The sequence below is a fragment of the Somniosus microcephalus genome, chromosome 9 (genome assembly GCF_052327205.1).
Source record: "Somniosus microcephalus isolate GS21.2 chromosome 9, FLI_Smic_1.0, whole genome shotgun sequence".
Taxonomy (NCBI): domain Eukaryota; kingdom Metazoa; phylum Chordata; class Chondrichthyes; order Squaliformes; family Somniosidae; genus Somniosus; species Somniosus microcephalus.
In genome coordinates this window covers 29,050,045-29,063,758 of record NC_140995.1, presented here as the reverse complement: position 1 = coordinate 29,063,758, position 13,714 = coordinate 29,050,045, and the positions used below count along the sequence as shown (strand labels likewise).

Sequence of the window (13,714 nt, the reverse complement as noted above, 5' to 3'; positions counted from 1 at the left end):
CGATATTGGTTGAAAGATAAATATCGTCCCAACACCAGAGGAACTCCGCTGCTCTTCTTCAAATAGAATAGAAACGATTGATTTATACTAGGCAACAACAACTTGCATTTATATCATGACTTTAGCATCAAAGGCACTTCAAAGATATCTAAGGGATAAAAATGGACACCAGGCCAAAGAAAGAGATGTTAGGAGGGTTGACCATGCTCTTGATCAAAGAGGTAGGTTTTAAAGTAGAGGGAGGTGGAGAAGCAGAAGGATTTGGGGAGGGAATTCCAGCGCATTGGGCTTTGGCTGCTGCAGGCACGGTTGCTAGTGGTTGGGCAAAGGGATAAGAATTGTACATTTGCTCAGTGATATTATTTAAATACCACAGTAGCTTTGAAAAACACCAAAGCCCTTTCACTTAAAATGATCAATTATCAATCAAAATTAATTTTAAGTACGATGTGTATTACTAAATGAAAAGGAAGAGGTTTATATAGTTAAGTACAAATAAGTACTGTGTAATACTTTGGGACATTTCCTAAATGCTGCATGTGTTTAATAATCATGACTAGAAGGTCTGTGTAAATCAAGGTGGGCATCTATCAGAATTGGACAACAAAGAATTTAGGATGTAGCACTTTCTTTTTGAGAAAGGTGCAAGATAGCTTATTAGTATATTTGCTTCCAAGTAAAATGTTTTTCAAGAAAGTATACAGTAAAGCGTTATTTTAATGCAGTACAGGTCAGGTCATTCAATGCGTTTGAGTACTGTCTCAGCATCTCTAGGCCTAGAGTTGAAGAGATGAAAGTCTCCTTTCCCTGTTGGCTGTAAGGGCTCAATGTGACATGAGTCTGGGCAGTCACAAGCCCTATAGCTACCCACAATTTACACCAAATTACAATCTCACTTAGAGACCATGCAAAATAGACGCATCCCTCTGGCCCAGGAGGAAATGTTCTTCCATGGATGTAGTTATGTCATCTAGGGGATTAAATTGGCTGCATAGCGCCAGTTTTTCAGGTGTTACATGGACTCCTGAGGCACCAAAATGGTGGGCATGAAGCGTGTCCACACCTCTGACTGGAAGTGTGCTGCCCGCCACATTAGGTAAGGACAAACACCCGGCTCCGACTACATCTCCCGACCTTTGAACCCTTCATCTCAGATTCGACTGCAAAGTGCAATAACTTACCTATGGCAAACTTGCAGCACTGCCTGCTCCTGTCGTGCAGTCCTCATCATGCTGAGCTCCTCGGACCTCGCTATTTGTGCGTGGGGTGTTAACACTGAGGGGGGGGGGGGGGTGGTGGCGCCCAAAAATGGGTACTCCTAAATTTAACCCCCGATGTTATTTGCTGTTCCTTAAATCAATGTTACAACCTGACCTGCAAGAGTTTGATGTTAGCAGTGGCCGCAAAAAAGATGGAAAATGTTCCATTTTCAAAGCAAGTTTGAAGAACTTCAACTTCAGTAACAGGCCTTCGAGGAGGCTCCAAAAATTAAGCTGGATATTTTGGGCGCAAGGACACTAATAGGCACATTTTGAAAGGTTTTGAATTTTTTATTTTTTTATTTACTAAGGAACTCATTACTGTACCCCAATCTAACTAGTTTTGCATATTTTTTTAAGTCAATTTCAGTCATTTAAAATTGGCTTACTCACAGGTGGTGGATTGACACTGTGATTTTAAATGCTTATTCTTTTGTAATAAACCCATTTTCAGCTGTATTAATCAAACTTTACCAAGTTGCCACTCCTAAATATATCAAAGGGATATTTTTTTAAAGCAAATTTTTTTTTTTAAATGACATTTTAAAACGCTGCCCAATTGTGCTGGTTCATGGCAGAGTTTGCGTTTGGCGATATGCAAATGAGTGAGCGGAAACTCGGGGGGGGGGGGGGAAGAAAACGCTTTCCAAAATGGCTGTAATTGTGGGCGTTGGAATCGCCGATTGTGTCCAAAGTGGAAACTCTACCCCAGTAAGTTTATTCCCCAGTGATATCAACATATTTGCATATTAGATCTCTGCAGCAAAGCTGAGTTGCTACATTTCAATTAAATATAAAAGTAATCTTAAATAACTGCTTTTCAAAGGTCAGATGGTTTTTGCTCATAATACTCTATAATCCTAAATGTCATCAGTGCAGTCATTAAAGGGCTCTGACAAAGTCCAGATTGATGATGTTTTTTTTTTATGCTGGAGCTAAAACTAAAATAAGTTAACCACTTACCCACTCACTTTTGACAGAAATCTTAAACCAGAAAATGCACTGCTTGTTATCACCGTATGAATGTTTAATGCATTCATGTGAAATTACTTTGTCTGCTATTTATTTTGAATGGCTTAGCAAATCCATTCAAATAACGGATAGCAGAATTTCATACACGATGTTAAGCATTTGAACAGAAATATACACAAAGTAATTTCTGGGCTCCTATTTTTATTCTCCCAACTCTCAACCCTGGCCCCACCACCCAGCCTCCCTACAAAAAAAATCTGGAAATGCATGATCCCTGAAATGAACTGGAATTCAACCCATTCAGTTTATGTACTAGCGTGAGCTTCCCTGTTTCCATTAGGTCAATGAGCCAAGAAATAAGGCTGCATGAGGATATCATTGCACATGTTTGTGGGGAAATCATGGAAGCATGATGTTCTCCTGTACATCACTGTCCTGGGTTGATATATCAGCCGCAATTTTATGGTTCGAGGCAGGTTGGGGGCGGGTCATGTGGCTTCCGGGTTCCAGTCCCGCCCCCAACGACATCTGGCCCACAGACGTGATTTTGCATCAATTGGCCTTGTTAAGCCCACCCTGTGGACTTGCTGGCCAATTAGGAGGAAGCCAGTGTCAGATGACGTCATTTGATGATGCGTCATCTGCCGGTTTTCTTAAAGGGGCCATGCACATTTTTTTCACAGCTGATTTCTCAGTGTTTGACAATATTGAGATGCTGCAAACATTGACAATCACTGTACAAAGGTGAGCTCTTGCACCCAGGCTCTCCAGTGACTCCCTCCTTAGACTAGAACAGATGGCAGCTGCAGGTGAGGTTACAGAAGCGATCTGGTGAGAGAGGTTCTCCCAAGGAGGTGGGACTACACATATAAATCAATACTTGTTACCTACAGAAAAGTCTAAATGCATTAAAAATTAATTTCCCAACATTTTCTTAGCACTGAAACTCACCAGTGCACCATTAAATCCTTCATATTACTTCTGCAGCTGTCATCAATGTATAAACATTACAGCAGACTCACAACATTCCACACGTACCTGGCGTGGTGTCCGGATGTCAGGAAGCCTGCAGTAGAAATGTCAAATTGGAATAAGCCTGTTAACTGCCTGTTAACAACCTGTTAATAAGCAGTTAAGTGGCTATAATCCTCTTCCCGCCTCTAGGTGTTGGGTCCATGCGCAAATCGGGAAGATTGATTGGAGATGGGTTGACAGCGGGTTTCTGACCCGCAGACAATCTTTGCGATTTTGCTGGTTGTCCCGCCTCCAAACCCGCTCCCTGAGCGCCGGCAAAATTCCAGCCATCATCTTACAGATTTGATCTAATCAGTTCATAAGCTGATACTAACTTGCTGCAAGATCAATTTAGATTCATATCATGGGACTGTTTTCCTCTTAATTCTTTTTAGGAATGCTGCTTTATATGTTCCGTGCAAATCTCCTATGGTGTTTGTCACAATGGGGGCGACTTTGCCAATGGGGGCGCGTTGGAGGCGGGACTGCTGCTTGTCGGGTCGATGTCCCGCCTCCATTGACTTGTGGCCAACCCACTCTATTTTCCCTTCATTGACCTTGTTAAGCCCACCCAGTGGGCTTAGCAGGCCAATTAAGGGAAAGCCGGTTACAGGGAACGTCAGCGTATGATGTTTCATCAGTCAAAATTTTTTGACAGATAAATTGTCACTGTTTGACAGCTCCGTGAAGCTGTCAAACACTGACATTCTCTGTAGTTTGATGAGTTCTTGAATTCAAGACTCATCAAACCTCTTTCTTTTGCAGAAATTAGATGGTTGCTGCATTGGAGAATGCAACGGCCATCTGTCATCTCTGCTGCGGAGGTGTGAGACTCTCCGCATACCCAACTCTTGAAGCCTGCAGGAAGAAACAAAGGTAAATAAACATTTTCTAACACTTGCCACTCACCTCACATACTTACCTCTCCACACTTGCACCCATCACTTACCTTCACAGCGCACCTTTGCACCCCGCAGACCCACTGCTCGCCTTGGTGACCCTGGTGGGGTTCACAGCCTTTGGGAAGCCCGTACTTTTGTGGGCAGAATGGGGATAATCCTCTTATCTGCCTGTTAACTACCTGTGGCTGTAATCCCCTTCCTGCCTCCAAGGAGACGGGACCCGGCGCGGGACGGCGACCCGCCTCTTGGCAAGCTGGCACGGAAGCGGGTTGGGCACCCACCCCCAAATTCTGTCATTTTCCCGGCAGTCCAGCCTCCATACGCGCCTCCACATGGCTGGCAAGATCGCGCCCTATGAGTCAAAACCCACCATGGCTCAACATCAATTGCCCTCTGCTCCCATCACAGCTAGAAAGCCCATGACATCATGCAACAGGGTTGCTCTCCCTTTCTCTTCCTGCACCCCCCCCTACCTCCCCCACTCCTACCTGCATCTCAATGGATTCTTCTCTCAACAAGTTCTTTCTTGTGCCTCTGTCTCTCTTTACACCCCTACTCAAAAGGGTTACCTCATCTTTAAAAAAAAATATTGTTTGGAACAATCGCTTTTTATGCGCATTTTTAAAAATGGAGCAAATTCTTCTGCAAAGAAAATGTAGATACAGAACTTATGAATTTTATTTGGCTGACAAGGAGCTGCAGCCCAGTCGTGACAAGAGCTGAAAACCTACCTGACAGCTTTAATTCCATGCTGCTGTGTTCGATGAACGTAACATTTACTCGGCCATTGGAAATATTAAAATAATCAACAGTTAACGTTGCTGGTTGTTTCTTTCCAAGGTATTCATAGAAGCCCTTCCAAATAGAGTTTAGAGCAAATACATCTGGAGGAACTAAAGGAATAAATGAAGATTTAGCATTAGGAATTACGTTTAAATTATCGAAACAAATATGCAGCCAATTAGAGAAAAATGTGCAGCAGTGACAATCTACAGGCAGATAATCATTTTTTGTTTAAACAGGCACTGTTTTTTGAGACTTTAGAGATCTTTTTTCTCTTTTATTTGCATATGACACAATGGCTTGAATTGGTTTGAAAATAATCATTGTGCTACTTGCACATGACACTTCCCTCACCAAAAAAAAGAAGAATTCTCAAAATCTTGTTCATGAAAACACAAGAAAGTGCCCCTTTAAAAAAAAAAAAAAAAAAACTTTTCTACTTGAAGATGTCCCATTCTGTCCACACTGCAAAACCACTGGCAGGTAAAGCCAATGGCCCAAAATTTGCGGTTGGAGGCTTCCCATGGGCGGATGCCTCCGACCTGTAAAAAATCTACGCATTTACCTGGTGGCCCGGGAGGTATGGAGGCTCGCGATCCTGGGCTTCTCCGGGTCCGCGCAGGCAGAGGCCCACATATTTCGGGGCGCACGCGGTTCACAAGCGCCCCTGGGATCACGTGGGTGGGCCTGTCCAGCCAATAAAAGAAGGGCATCCCCAATCATACTTATGGGAGTTGTGTACGTACGGAACTTCCATAAATATGAATGGGGATCACTTAAAAAATACACGAACACATGAAATACATTTTTTTTTAATTACATATTTAAAATTAATTAAAATTCCATTTAATTAAATATTTTAAACAAAAATTTAATTTTTTGAAATTTTTAAAAATATGATTTAACAGGGCTAAAAATAAACTTACCTTGTTGGACATGGTTTTTAAATGTATAAATAAGTGATAACATTTTATTTTTCTATTTTTTAAAACTCTTATGCTGGTAAAAGCAGGCCTTATGCTTTTACCAGGCGTAAGAATTTCACAGGCATTCAGCGGGTGGAAGTTAAGCAAATAGCGCAGCTCTCCGCCCGCAGAGGCCCATCTCCCGGGGATGCGGAGGATCTGTCGAGAGGATTCTTGACAGATCACAAGTTCCGGGTTTTAGTGCATGCGCAGCGCCTGCCCAAACCCGGAACTTGCGCGGCCCCTACGGGCGCGTACGCACCTCGTACACACCCATAGAGGGTCGCAAAATATGGCCCATTATCTTGCTGTTCCCTCCACCTGAAAGTACTGGCTACTGCTTCTTTGATGTACTCATATTACAGAGATAGGTTAGAAAACTCCTCTGGTCTATCATTCTGAACTCTTGGGCAGTGATGCAATTCGAATGGAAATCTCCATACAGAATCACAACAGTGCAGATAGAGGCCATTTCGGCCCATCGAGCCTGCACCGACACATATCCCACCCGATCCCCGTAACCCCTACACCAACACATACCCCACCCTATCCCTGTAACCCTACGTATTTAATCCCCCTAACACTAAGGGTCAATTTATCATAGCCAATCAACCTAACCCGCACATCTTTGGACTGTGGGAGGAAACCGGAGCACCCGGAGACAACCCACATCAGATACGTAATGGATTTTTGTTATGCTGGAAATATTAATATTTGTAGCACTCATTTCGTCAGGCTCTCAGCGGGCGGTGGGAGAGGTTGGGATTATGAGCCCGGATCTAATGTGGTCAGTCATCTATCAAATGATGGTCCCTCCCACAGTCACAATTTCAGCTTCCTTTCATGGTGGTTTATGGAGAGAGAAGGTACTGTGGCCACAGTTGCTGGAACACTCCGTCCACACCAGTGCTAACAGATCTTACACTGCCCTAACAACAGAAACGTTTTTATTCACTTCTACTTAGAAAAGGCAATTTACCAAACTGTAGGATTAAACATTAGTTTGAAAAAAAAATCTATCAGAAACATATATCAAAGGCCTGGAATGCTAAACTGTTTATTTTTGTTAGTCAAATTTTAGAATATCCATAGAAAGAGACCTTTATACAAAGGAAGTTACTAAAATATAACATATGTTGAGTAATTAATCTGGAATAAATACCAACCTGGAGCCTTAGTTTTATGGGTTCCCGAATCAGTGCCTGTTGATGTGCCATTTATTTTAGGCCCAGCTGAAAATGACAGGAAGGCCGTTAGGTTCTGTCAAATACAAGGATTAATTATCTGCTGTGCAGGACAATTAAATCCTGAAGGCTGATGAAAAGAGAAGCATTTTCATATTGCCTGCTAATTTAAGCAATGCAATTAGAGCAGGCAGCTCTCTATTAATAGACCTGTTGTGAAAGCAAAACATTTTTGTAGTCTCATACACTCACTGTAATCATTTAAGTTCAGTTTCAAAACCAAAACATAACTGCAAGTGATAACGGTTCATTAAGGCAGGTTCTTTTTCTATGTTAGAAACCGGTACTTTTGCTCCCTTTTGAAAAGTGTTTCTTTCTCCAGTGTTACACGTTAGTCCTTCGTCCCAGAGGACCTCAGCGGCCATTTTTTCTGCCGTTTGAGAAAAACAGCAGAAATGTCTACAACAAAAAGACACAGAAAATACTGGAAACACAAGGCAAGTCAATCAGCATCTATGGAAATAAAAGAACAAGTTAACATTTTGGGTGTAACCATTTGCCAGGATTGAAAAAATTAAACGAAAAACATGCCTTTAAACAAGAGAAAACAAAGAGGGAAAAAAAAGAAAACAAATATATACATGGAAGAGGAAGTATAAGTGGAGATGGTCAATATACCAGATGATACGACGAAGCATAAAATAACTCACAGAAACAAAGAATATGCAAATAGCTGAGGCACTGGGAGGTAAATGTGCCTGAAATGACAACAGCGGAAGATGGCAAGGCAGGATAGGGTCCAAAAGTTTGAGAAGAAAAACAGGTTTGCTCCAAGAATGAATGCTCCTCCGCAGCCAGTGTTCTGATGAAGGGACCTCATCCATGCACCAACCTACCACCTTCCCCCTCCTACACCACCCCCACCCGGCCGCAAGATACCAAGAGACCAGCAACCCCTGCTGTAAAAAAAAGGTTTTTTATTGAGTTTCATTGCAATCATGCAGAAGGCTAAAGGCAGAGAGATAAGAGTGGGAGATGGGCAGGGGATGGAACTTGTTAGATCCGGGTATCTTAATGTTGTGTCCTCCAATAATCAGGCAAAAGACTGCAGGGAACGATCAACAGGTGTTTACTGAATGAGGGTTCAAACTGCAACTGACTGTACAAATCACTACTCAGGGTTTATATACAGGTGTGGTCACTGCCGGTGCTACAGGATACAGGAGCTGTAAAAAGTAGTTCTCCCCCTTAAAGGTACATACATTACAGAACTGGTAAGCAGCAGGGAGCTCAGGATCACACTTGCAGACAGAATGGAGGAGGGCAGTAAAATGGCCACCTAATCTGCATCTGTTCTTCCCATTATCGAGGAGACAACATGGTGAACAACGTTGGCCCAGAAATTCGGGTCTCCACAGGTGAGTACGCATGGGGTACTCACCCGTAGGCCCAATGGAAGTGTCGGTTTCCTGCATGCACTGCGGATGCACGGGAAACCGGCATTTCCGTTCCCCTGAAAGAAGGGGTTCAGAGTTCGAATGCATGTGCAGGAGAGGCTGCGCGTGCACATCGAACTTACGTTTTTTTTGCAGGTTTTCCCGGCACATATAAAAAGCAGTCGCAAGGCCTGCTTTTTACAAGGTAAGTGGTGAATTAATCAAAATTAAAACATTTTTTCCACAGGTTTATTTTTTTAAATACTTTAAAGAAAGGTAAGTTTATTTTTAGCCCCGTTAGAAAATAAAATTATTTTTTTCAAAAATTTAAATTATTGTTTAAAATAGTTATTTCATGTAATTTATAGTTTATTTAAAAAATGTGATTTAAAAAAAATGTATTTGAAGATTTAGTGATGTTTTGGGGCTTATAGTATTTATAAGTTTGACAGCCCTTCCTGTCAAACTTATGAATGAAGCATTCCCTGCTCCGATTGGCTCCCCATGGCCCACGTGATCCCAGGGGACGCATCGAACTAACTGCGCCCCTGGGATACGCAAGCACTGCGCGCCGGCAGTTGGAGCAGGCCCAGGATCGGAATTCCACAGGGGCTCACAGCTCAACGGCCGGCGCGCAAGGTAAGTGCAGGTCGGGGGCTTACACCCGCGGGAAGCCCTCGACCCGAATTTCTGGGCCAACATGTACTAGATTAACGGAAGTACATGTGAATTGTTGCCTCACGTGGAAGGGAGGTTTGAGGCCCTGGGCAGGGGTGTGGGAGGGGACGAACGAGCAGCTGTTGTGTGGGAACATCAGTGCCAATGGAATAAAACTGGAAATCATTGAAGTGGCAGAGGATGTAACAAGTAAAACTAAAAAATAGAGGGAATGAAATGGCAAGGATATGCAAATCACATTATAAATGTGATAGCAAAGGAAACATACTGCAGGAAGAAATTTCCATTGGCCATGAACTTGTGCCTGATAATTCCTGCCCTGATGTGCCTTGCTATGCTGTCCTAGCTGAAAGATTGCAACTGGTGACAGCCTAGCCAACTTGTCAACTGCAGAGGACACAGAAGGGTCACGATCTATATTCGTGACTAATCCTGGTGGACCTGCATAAGTATCAGAGATCTCCTTTCGTGGAGTTGCTTGTTGCTTTCAGAGAGTGCACTCACTGTCATTTCTGCATGGCTACATGACAGCACAGAATTAAATTCAAGCAAATTTTATATGAACGGCAACCAGCCACTCCTGTGCTCTTCCAGTCATGGCACTGCCAGAGGCCATCTCCACACAAAACCCACAAATCTGTCTGAACATAGACCAATGGGAATGGATGGGAGCTGAGAGTCCCCAAGAATAAATGAGGCAGATTCCACAGTACTACAAACCAAGTCAAGCATAGAATTGTTTCAAGTAGAAGTGATTCTGTAATAAATACAACACAAATATCTCGGTCACTTTGCAGCAGCAAGACATTAGTTACTTGTCATTTTATTCACAAAGTGACATTTTAATGGACAAATTTCAATATATGGCAAGAGTAGATAGGAATAATGATGATTCGAGTATCGTTTTTGCTTTCATTGATCACTGTTAATCTCATCTTTCACTCATACTTTGGCTGCGATTTTATCATCGGTGTTGGGATAGTAGCGCAAGAGCTGGTTTTCGGGTTGCAGTCACAATCCTGGCTGCAGCCGCTCTGTCAAAGGGATTTTCCCTTGATTGGCCATGTTAAGCCCACCCTGCAGGCTTCCCGGCCAATTAACAGGAAGCGGGTCTGATGACGTAATTTGATGAGGCATCATCAGCCTGTTTCCTTAAAGGGACAACTGCCACATTGAGTTTGACAGTTGTTCTGTCAGTGTTTGACAGCATTGAGGTTCTGCAAACACTGACAAGCACTGCACAAAGGTGGACGCTTGCACCCAGGCTCTCCCATGACTCCCTCCATATGCTTATGGAGGGAGTCACAGCACGCAGGGTGGTTCTCTTCCCTTCCAAGGGTGGAAGAGAGCTCCCCAGGAGACCAACACAGTCTGGTTGCACATTGCACAGGAGGGCAAAAGCAGGGATGTCGTCAGGGGGACCAGGCTGCAGTGGCGCAAACTTTTCAATGATCTCAGTGGATCATGAAACGTTACTGCAAAGCCACACTCAAACTCACCCTGCTGTGCCACTCAACACATCCCCATCACTCTGCCTTCCCTACCCTACTCCTGCACATCCTTACTCACACCAACTTACCTTGCACCTCCACCCAACCCCCTCTATCTACATTATCACTTCCCCATCTCACTAGCCACCCCTCACACTCACCCTCATCCTACTGCAAGCATACCAACTAACAACACACAAGGGTAGGCACTTAAGTGGATTAGCCAATGTCCATGTGAAGTTTCTGGTAATGTGTTGTCATACGGTGAAATCTATTTTTCCAACACTGCCCCTTATTGGACAGATCTGAGCACACCTTGAGAAGTGTCTTACTGAGTTCCAGTGAATGTTGAGACATAACCTCCCCGCCCCCCCAGCTATAGTGATGAGTGTACATGGAATGGCTCAGACATTAAAGGGATGCTTCACGGTGCTGGTGTGAGATGGTGTCAAACTGGCGCATCATGTGGCAGCCAGGGTTAACAGCATCAAGTGAAGTAAATCTGGCCATGGTGATGCCATCGCTGGCCTCCCGGGCAGCAATGTTGTCAGGGGCTGATGCCCTGTGTCTTGTGCAGCATCAGGTGATGGCGGAGAAGGTTGGTAATGTTGGTGTGACTGGTGATTGTGGAAGGATTCAGAGGACCAAGGTCTGATTTTTTCAAGGGCACCGATGTTGCTGCAATAGATGGCAGCTGCAGGTGAGATGACAGAAGCGATCTGTCAATGGTGAGAGGTTGTTCCAATGAGGTGGCACTGGATATACAGTTGCCTCTAAACACTTGCAAGCTAAAGAAATCAGTATATGTATTACAAATGAAGTCACCAACAGTTTCTGCGCTCTGAAACTGACCATCTGCAACATGGCATCCTTGACACCACTTCTGCAGCTGTCAGCTTTTCAGAAACATCAGCGCAGGCTCAAATCACGCCAGGGTGAGCTGGCGTGTTCCCCGAGCAGCGGGTAACCCATGGGGGAGAAGGTAAAATGGGAAGGAAGCCTCAAAATAGTACTAAATTGGCTCTTAACAAGCCATTTAAGTAGCTGAATTGTATCCCCGCTGCTTGGTGTCAGGTCAGTTCTCCACTGACAGACCCGACACCTGGGAGACTCGCGTAGAGGCGGGTTGACAGCGGGATTCCTACTCACTGTCAATCTTTGCTATTTTAACAGCGGACCTGCCTCCAAACCCGCCCTCTGAGCGCTGGCAAAATTCCAGCCTTTAAATAAGTTGAATGCCTTCATTCGGTATTTCTGACAGTAAAATGACTACCATTTGAAATTCAACTATCAACAGGCTGCCAAATAAAAATATGCAATTTCAAAAAGGTAATTACAGATGGGAAAGCACTCTTGCTAACCCACAGGAGCAAGTAAGTGGATTCACAGACTGTAATAGCACTCTGCCTCCCACGTGTAGTTTGTCCTGTTTCACAGGCATCATGTACGACAGTGACAGATGTGACAAGGTCACTGCAGCTGACCCAGACACAAGGTAGAGAGAGCTGGAACAGCTGGATTATCTGGGTTGAGGGTCATTAAGTATGTCTGGTGGGCTCCCAACGGGATCTTCACCGGCAAGTGGGAGCCCGATGCTGCCAGCCAGAAAGATTTGGGTGGCACTGCGGCAGCACCACCACTGCAGCACTTGAAGAGGAAGAGACCACTTAAAGGCTTCCCTGCAGGCTACCCCAACCCCTCTCCTGTCAGTCCATGGGGGGCGCGGGATCAGTGGCAGAGGCAGTGAAATAGGGGGTGTGGGGGGGGGGAGGAGGGGGCTTGTAAGGCCCCGATCCCTGGTGCCACTTACATGTGGCAGGCAGAAAAGTGCTTGCAGGCTGCTTTTCCAGTTAGGGCGGGTGGAGGAAATTAGAAGTTGGGGTGGAAACATGACCGTGGACCTCATAGTCAGATTTTCCCGCAGCTCCCGCTGCTATTGCACCTAATTTGGGGCTGGATAGTGGAGGAAAGTTCAGGTGCGTATAACAATGAAATCATATAGCATCACTGAAAATACTGCAATATTAAACTAGACCACGAATGACAGAAATAGTCTTAACTGTGCCACCAGTTTGTTTTAAATGCTGTTAATTTAGTGATTAAACAATACTTGTGTATCTGTTTGCTCAGATTCAGATCCTAACAGAGGCGAGGAGTAATAAGGACTCATGGGCTAGATTTTCAGTATAGGCAGTTTTGGGGCGCCAACCTTAGCGCCCGCCCGAAGTAGCGCCCCATTGCCGGAAATTCAGTGGCTTCGCCCTAAGAGGTTGGTGGAGCGCTAAAAGAGGCGTTCCACTACTATCTTTAGGCGCTAAGCCGGCGGTCCAGAGGGATAGCGCCCAGGCGGGGCGCAGCGCGGGTGCGGTCATTTTTGGACCGACAGCAGACCCCGTGGCGCCGACCAGCTCTTAAAGGGGGAAGGGACGAATTGGTCTGCTGCCACGCCCTGCACACTGCAGCCTTGCAAAGAGGCCTCAACACTGCTGCTCAGCCCCAGGGAGTCATGGCAACGCCAGAGAAGGCCCGTCAGCGTGCCCTGCGCTTCTCAGAGGGTGATCTGGACATAATGGTCACAGCTCTGGAGGTGAGGCGCAAGATCTTGTTCCCAGAGAGTGGGAGGAATCCAACCCACCACGACTACACCAAAGCCTGGAAGCAGATCGCCCAGAGGGTGACGTTCACCGGCGATGCCCCCAGGACCCACAAACAATGTCGTAAAAAATACAACGACCTGACCAGGATTGTCAGGGTGAGTACCCTTTCCAGTCTCCTCCTCATTCTTGCATGTACACCTGACATGATGGGCAAAGGGAGCTGAAAGTCCTATTGGCCAGCCCTCAGCCAGCAGCATTGGGACAGTCATGAGCATCAATTGGCCATTCGGCACTCTACACTCTGGCCAAGCTATTCCACCATGGGAGGCAGTGCACACTACATCAGGGCTTCACTCTGTCCAAGCTATTCCACCATGGGAGGCAGTGCACACTACATCAGGGCTTCACTCTGTCCAAGCTATTCCACCATGGGA

At 45.0% G+C, this 13,714-nt stretch overlaps 1 protein-coding gene across 1 annotated transcript in view; it reads right to left on the bottom strand.

Moving 5' to 3' along the window:
- csmd1b (CUB and Sushi multiple domains 1b) overlaps positions 1–13,714 on the bottom strand; it is a 1,295,488-nt gene that overhangs the window by 11,671 nt on the left and 1,270,103 nt on the right. The window contains exons 60-61 of the mRNA XM_085996460.1: positions 7,062–7,127; positions 4,879–5,040 (exon numbers count right to left, since the gene is read on the bottom strand). Coding sequence (XP_085852586.1) covers positions 4,879–5,040; positions 7,062–7,127 — 228 coding nt within the window. The remainder of the gene's footprint in view (positions 1–4,878; positions 5,041–7,061; positions 7,128–13,714) is intronic.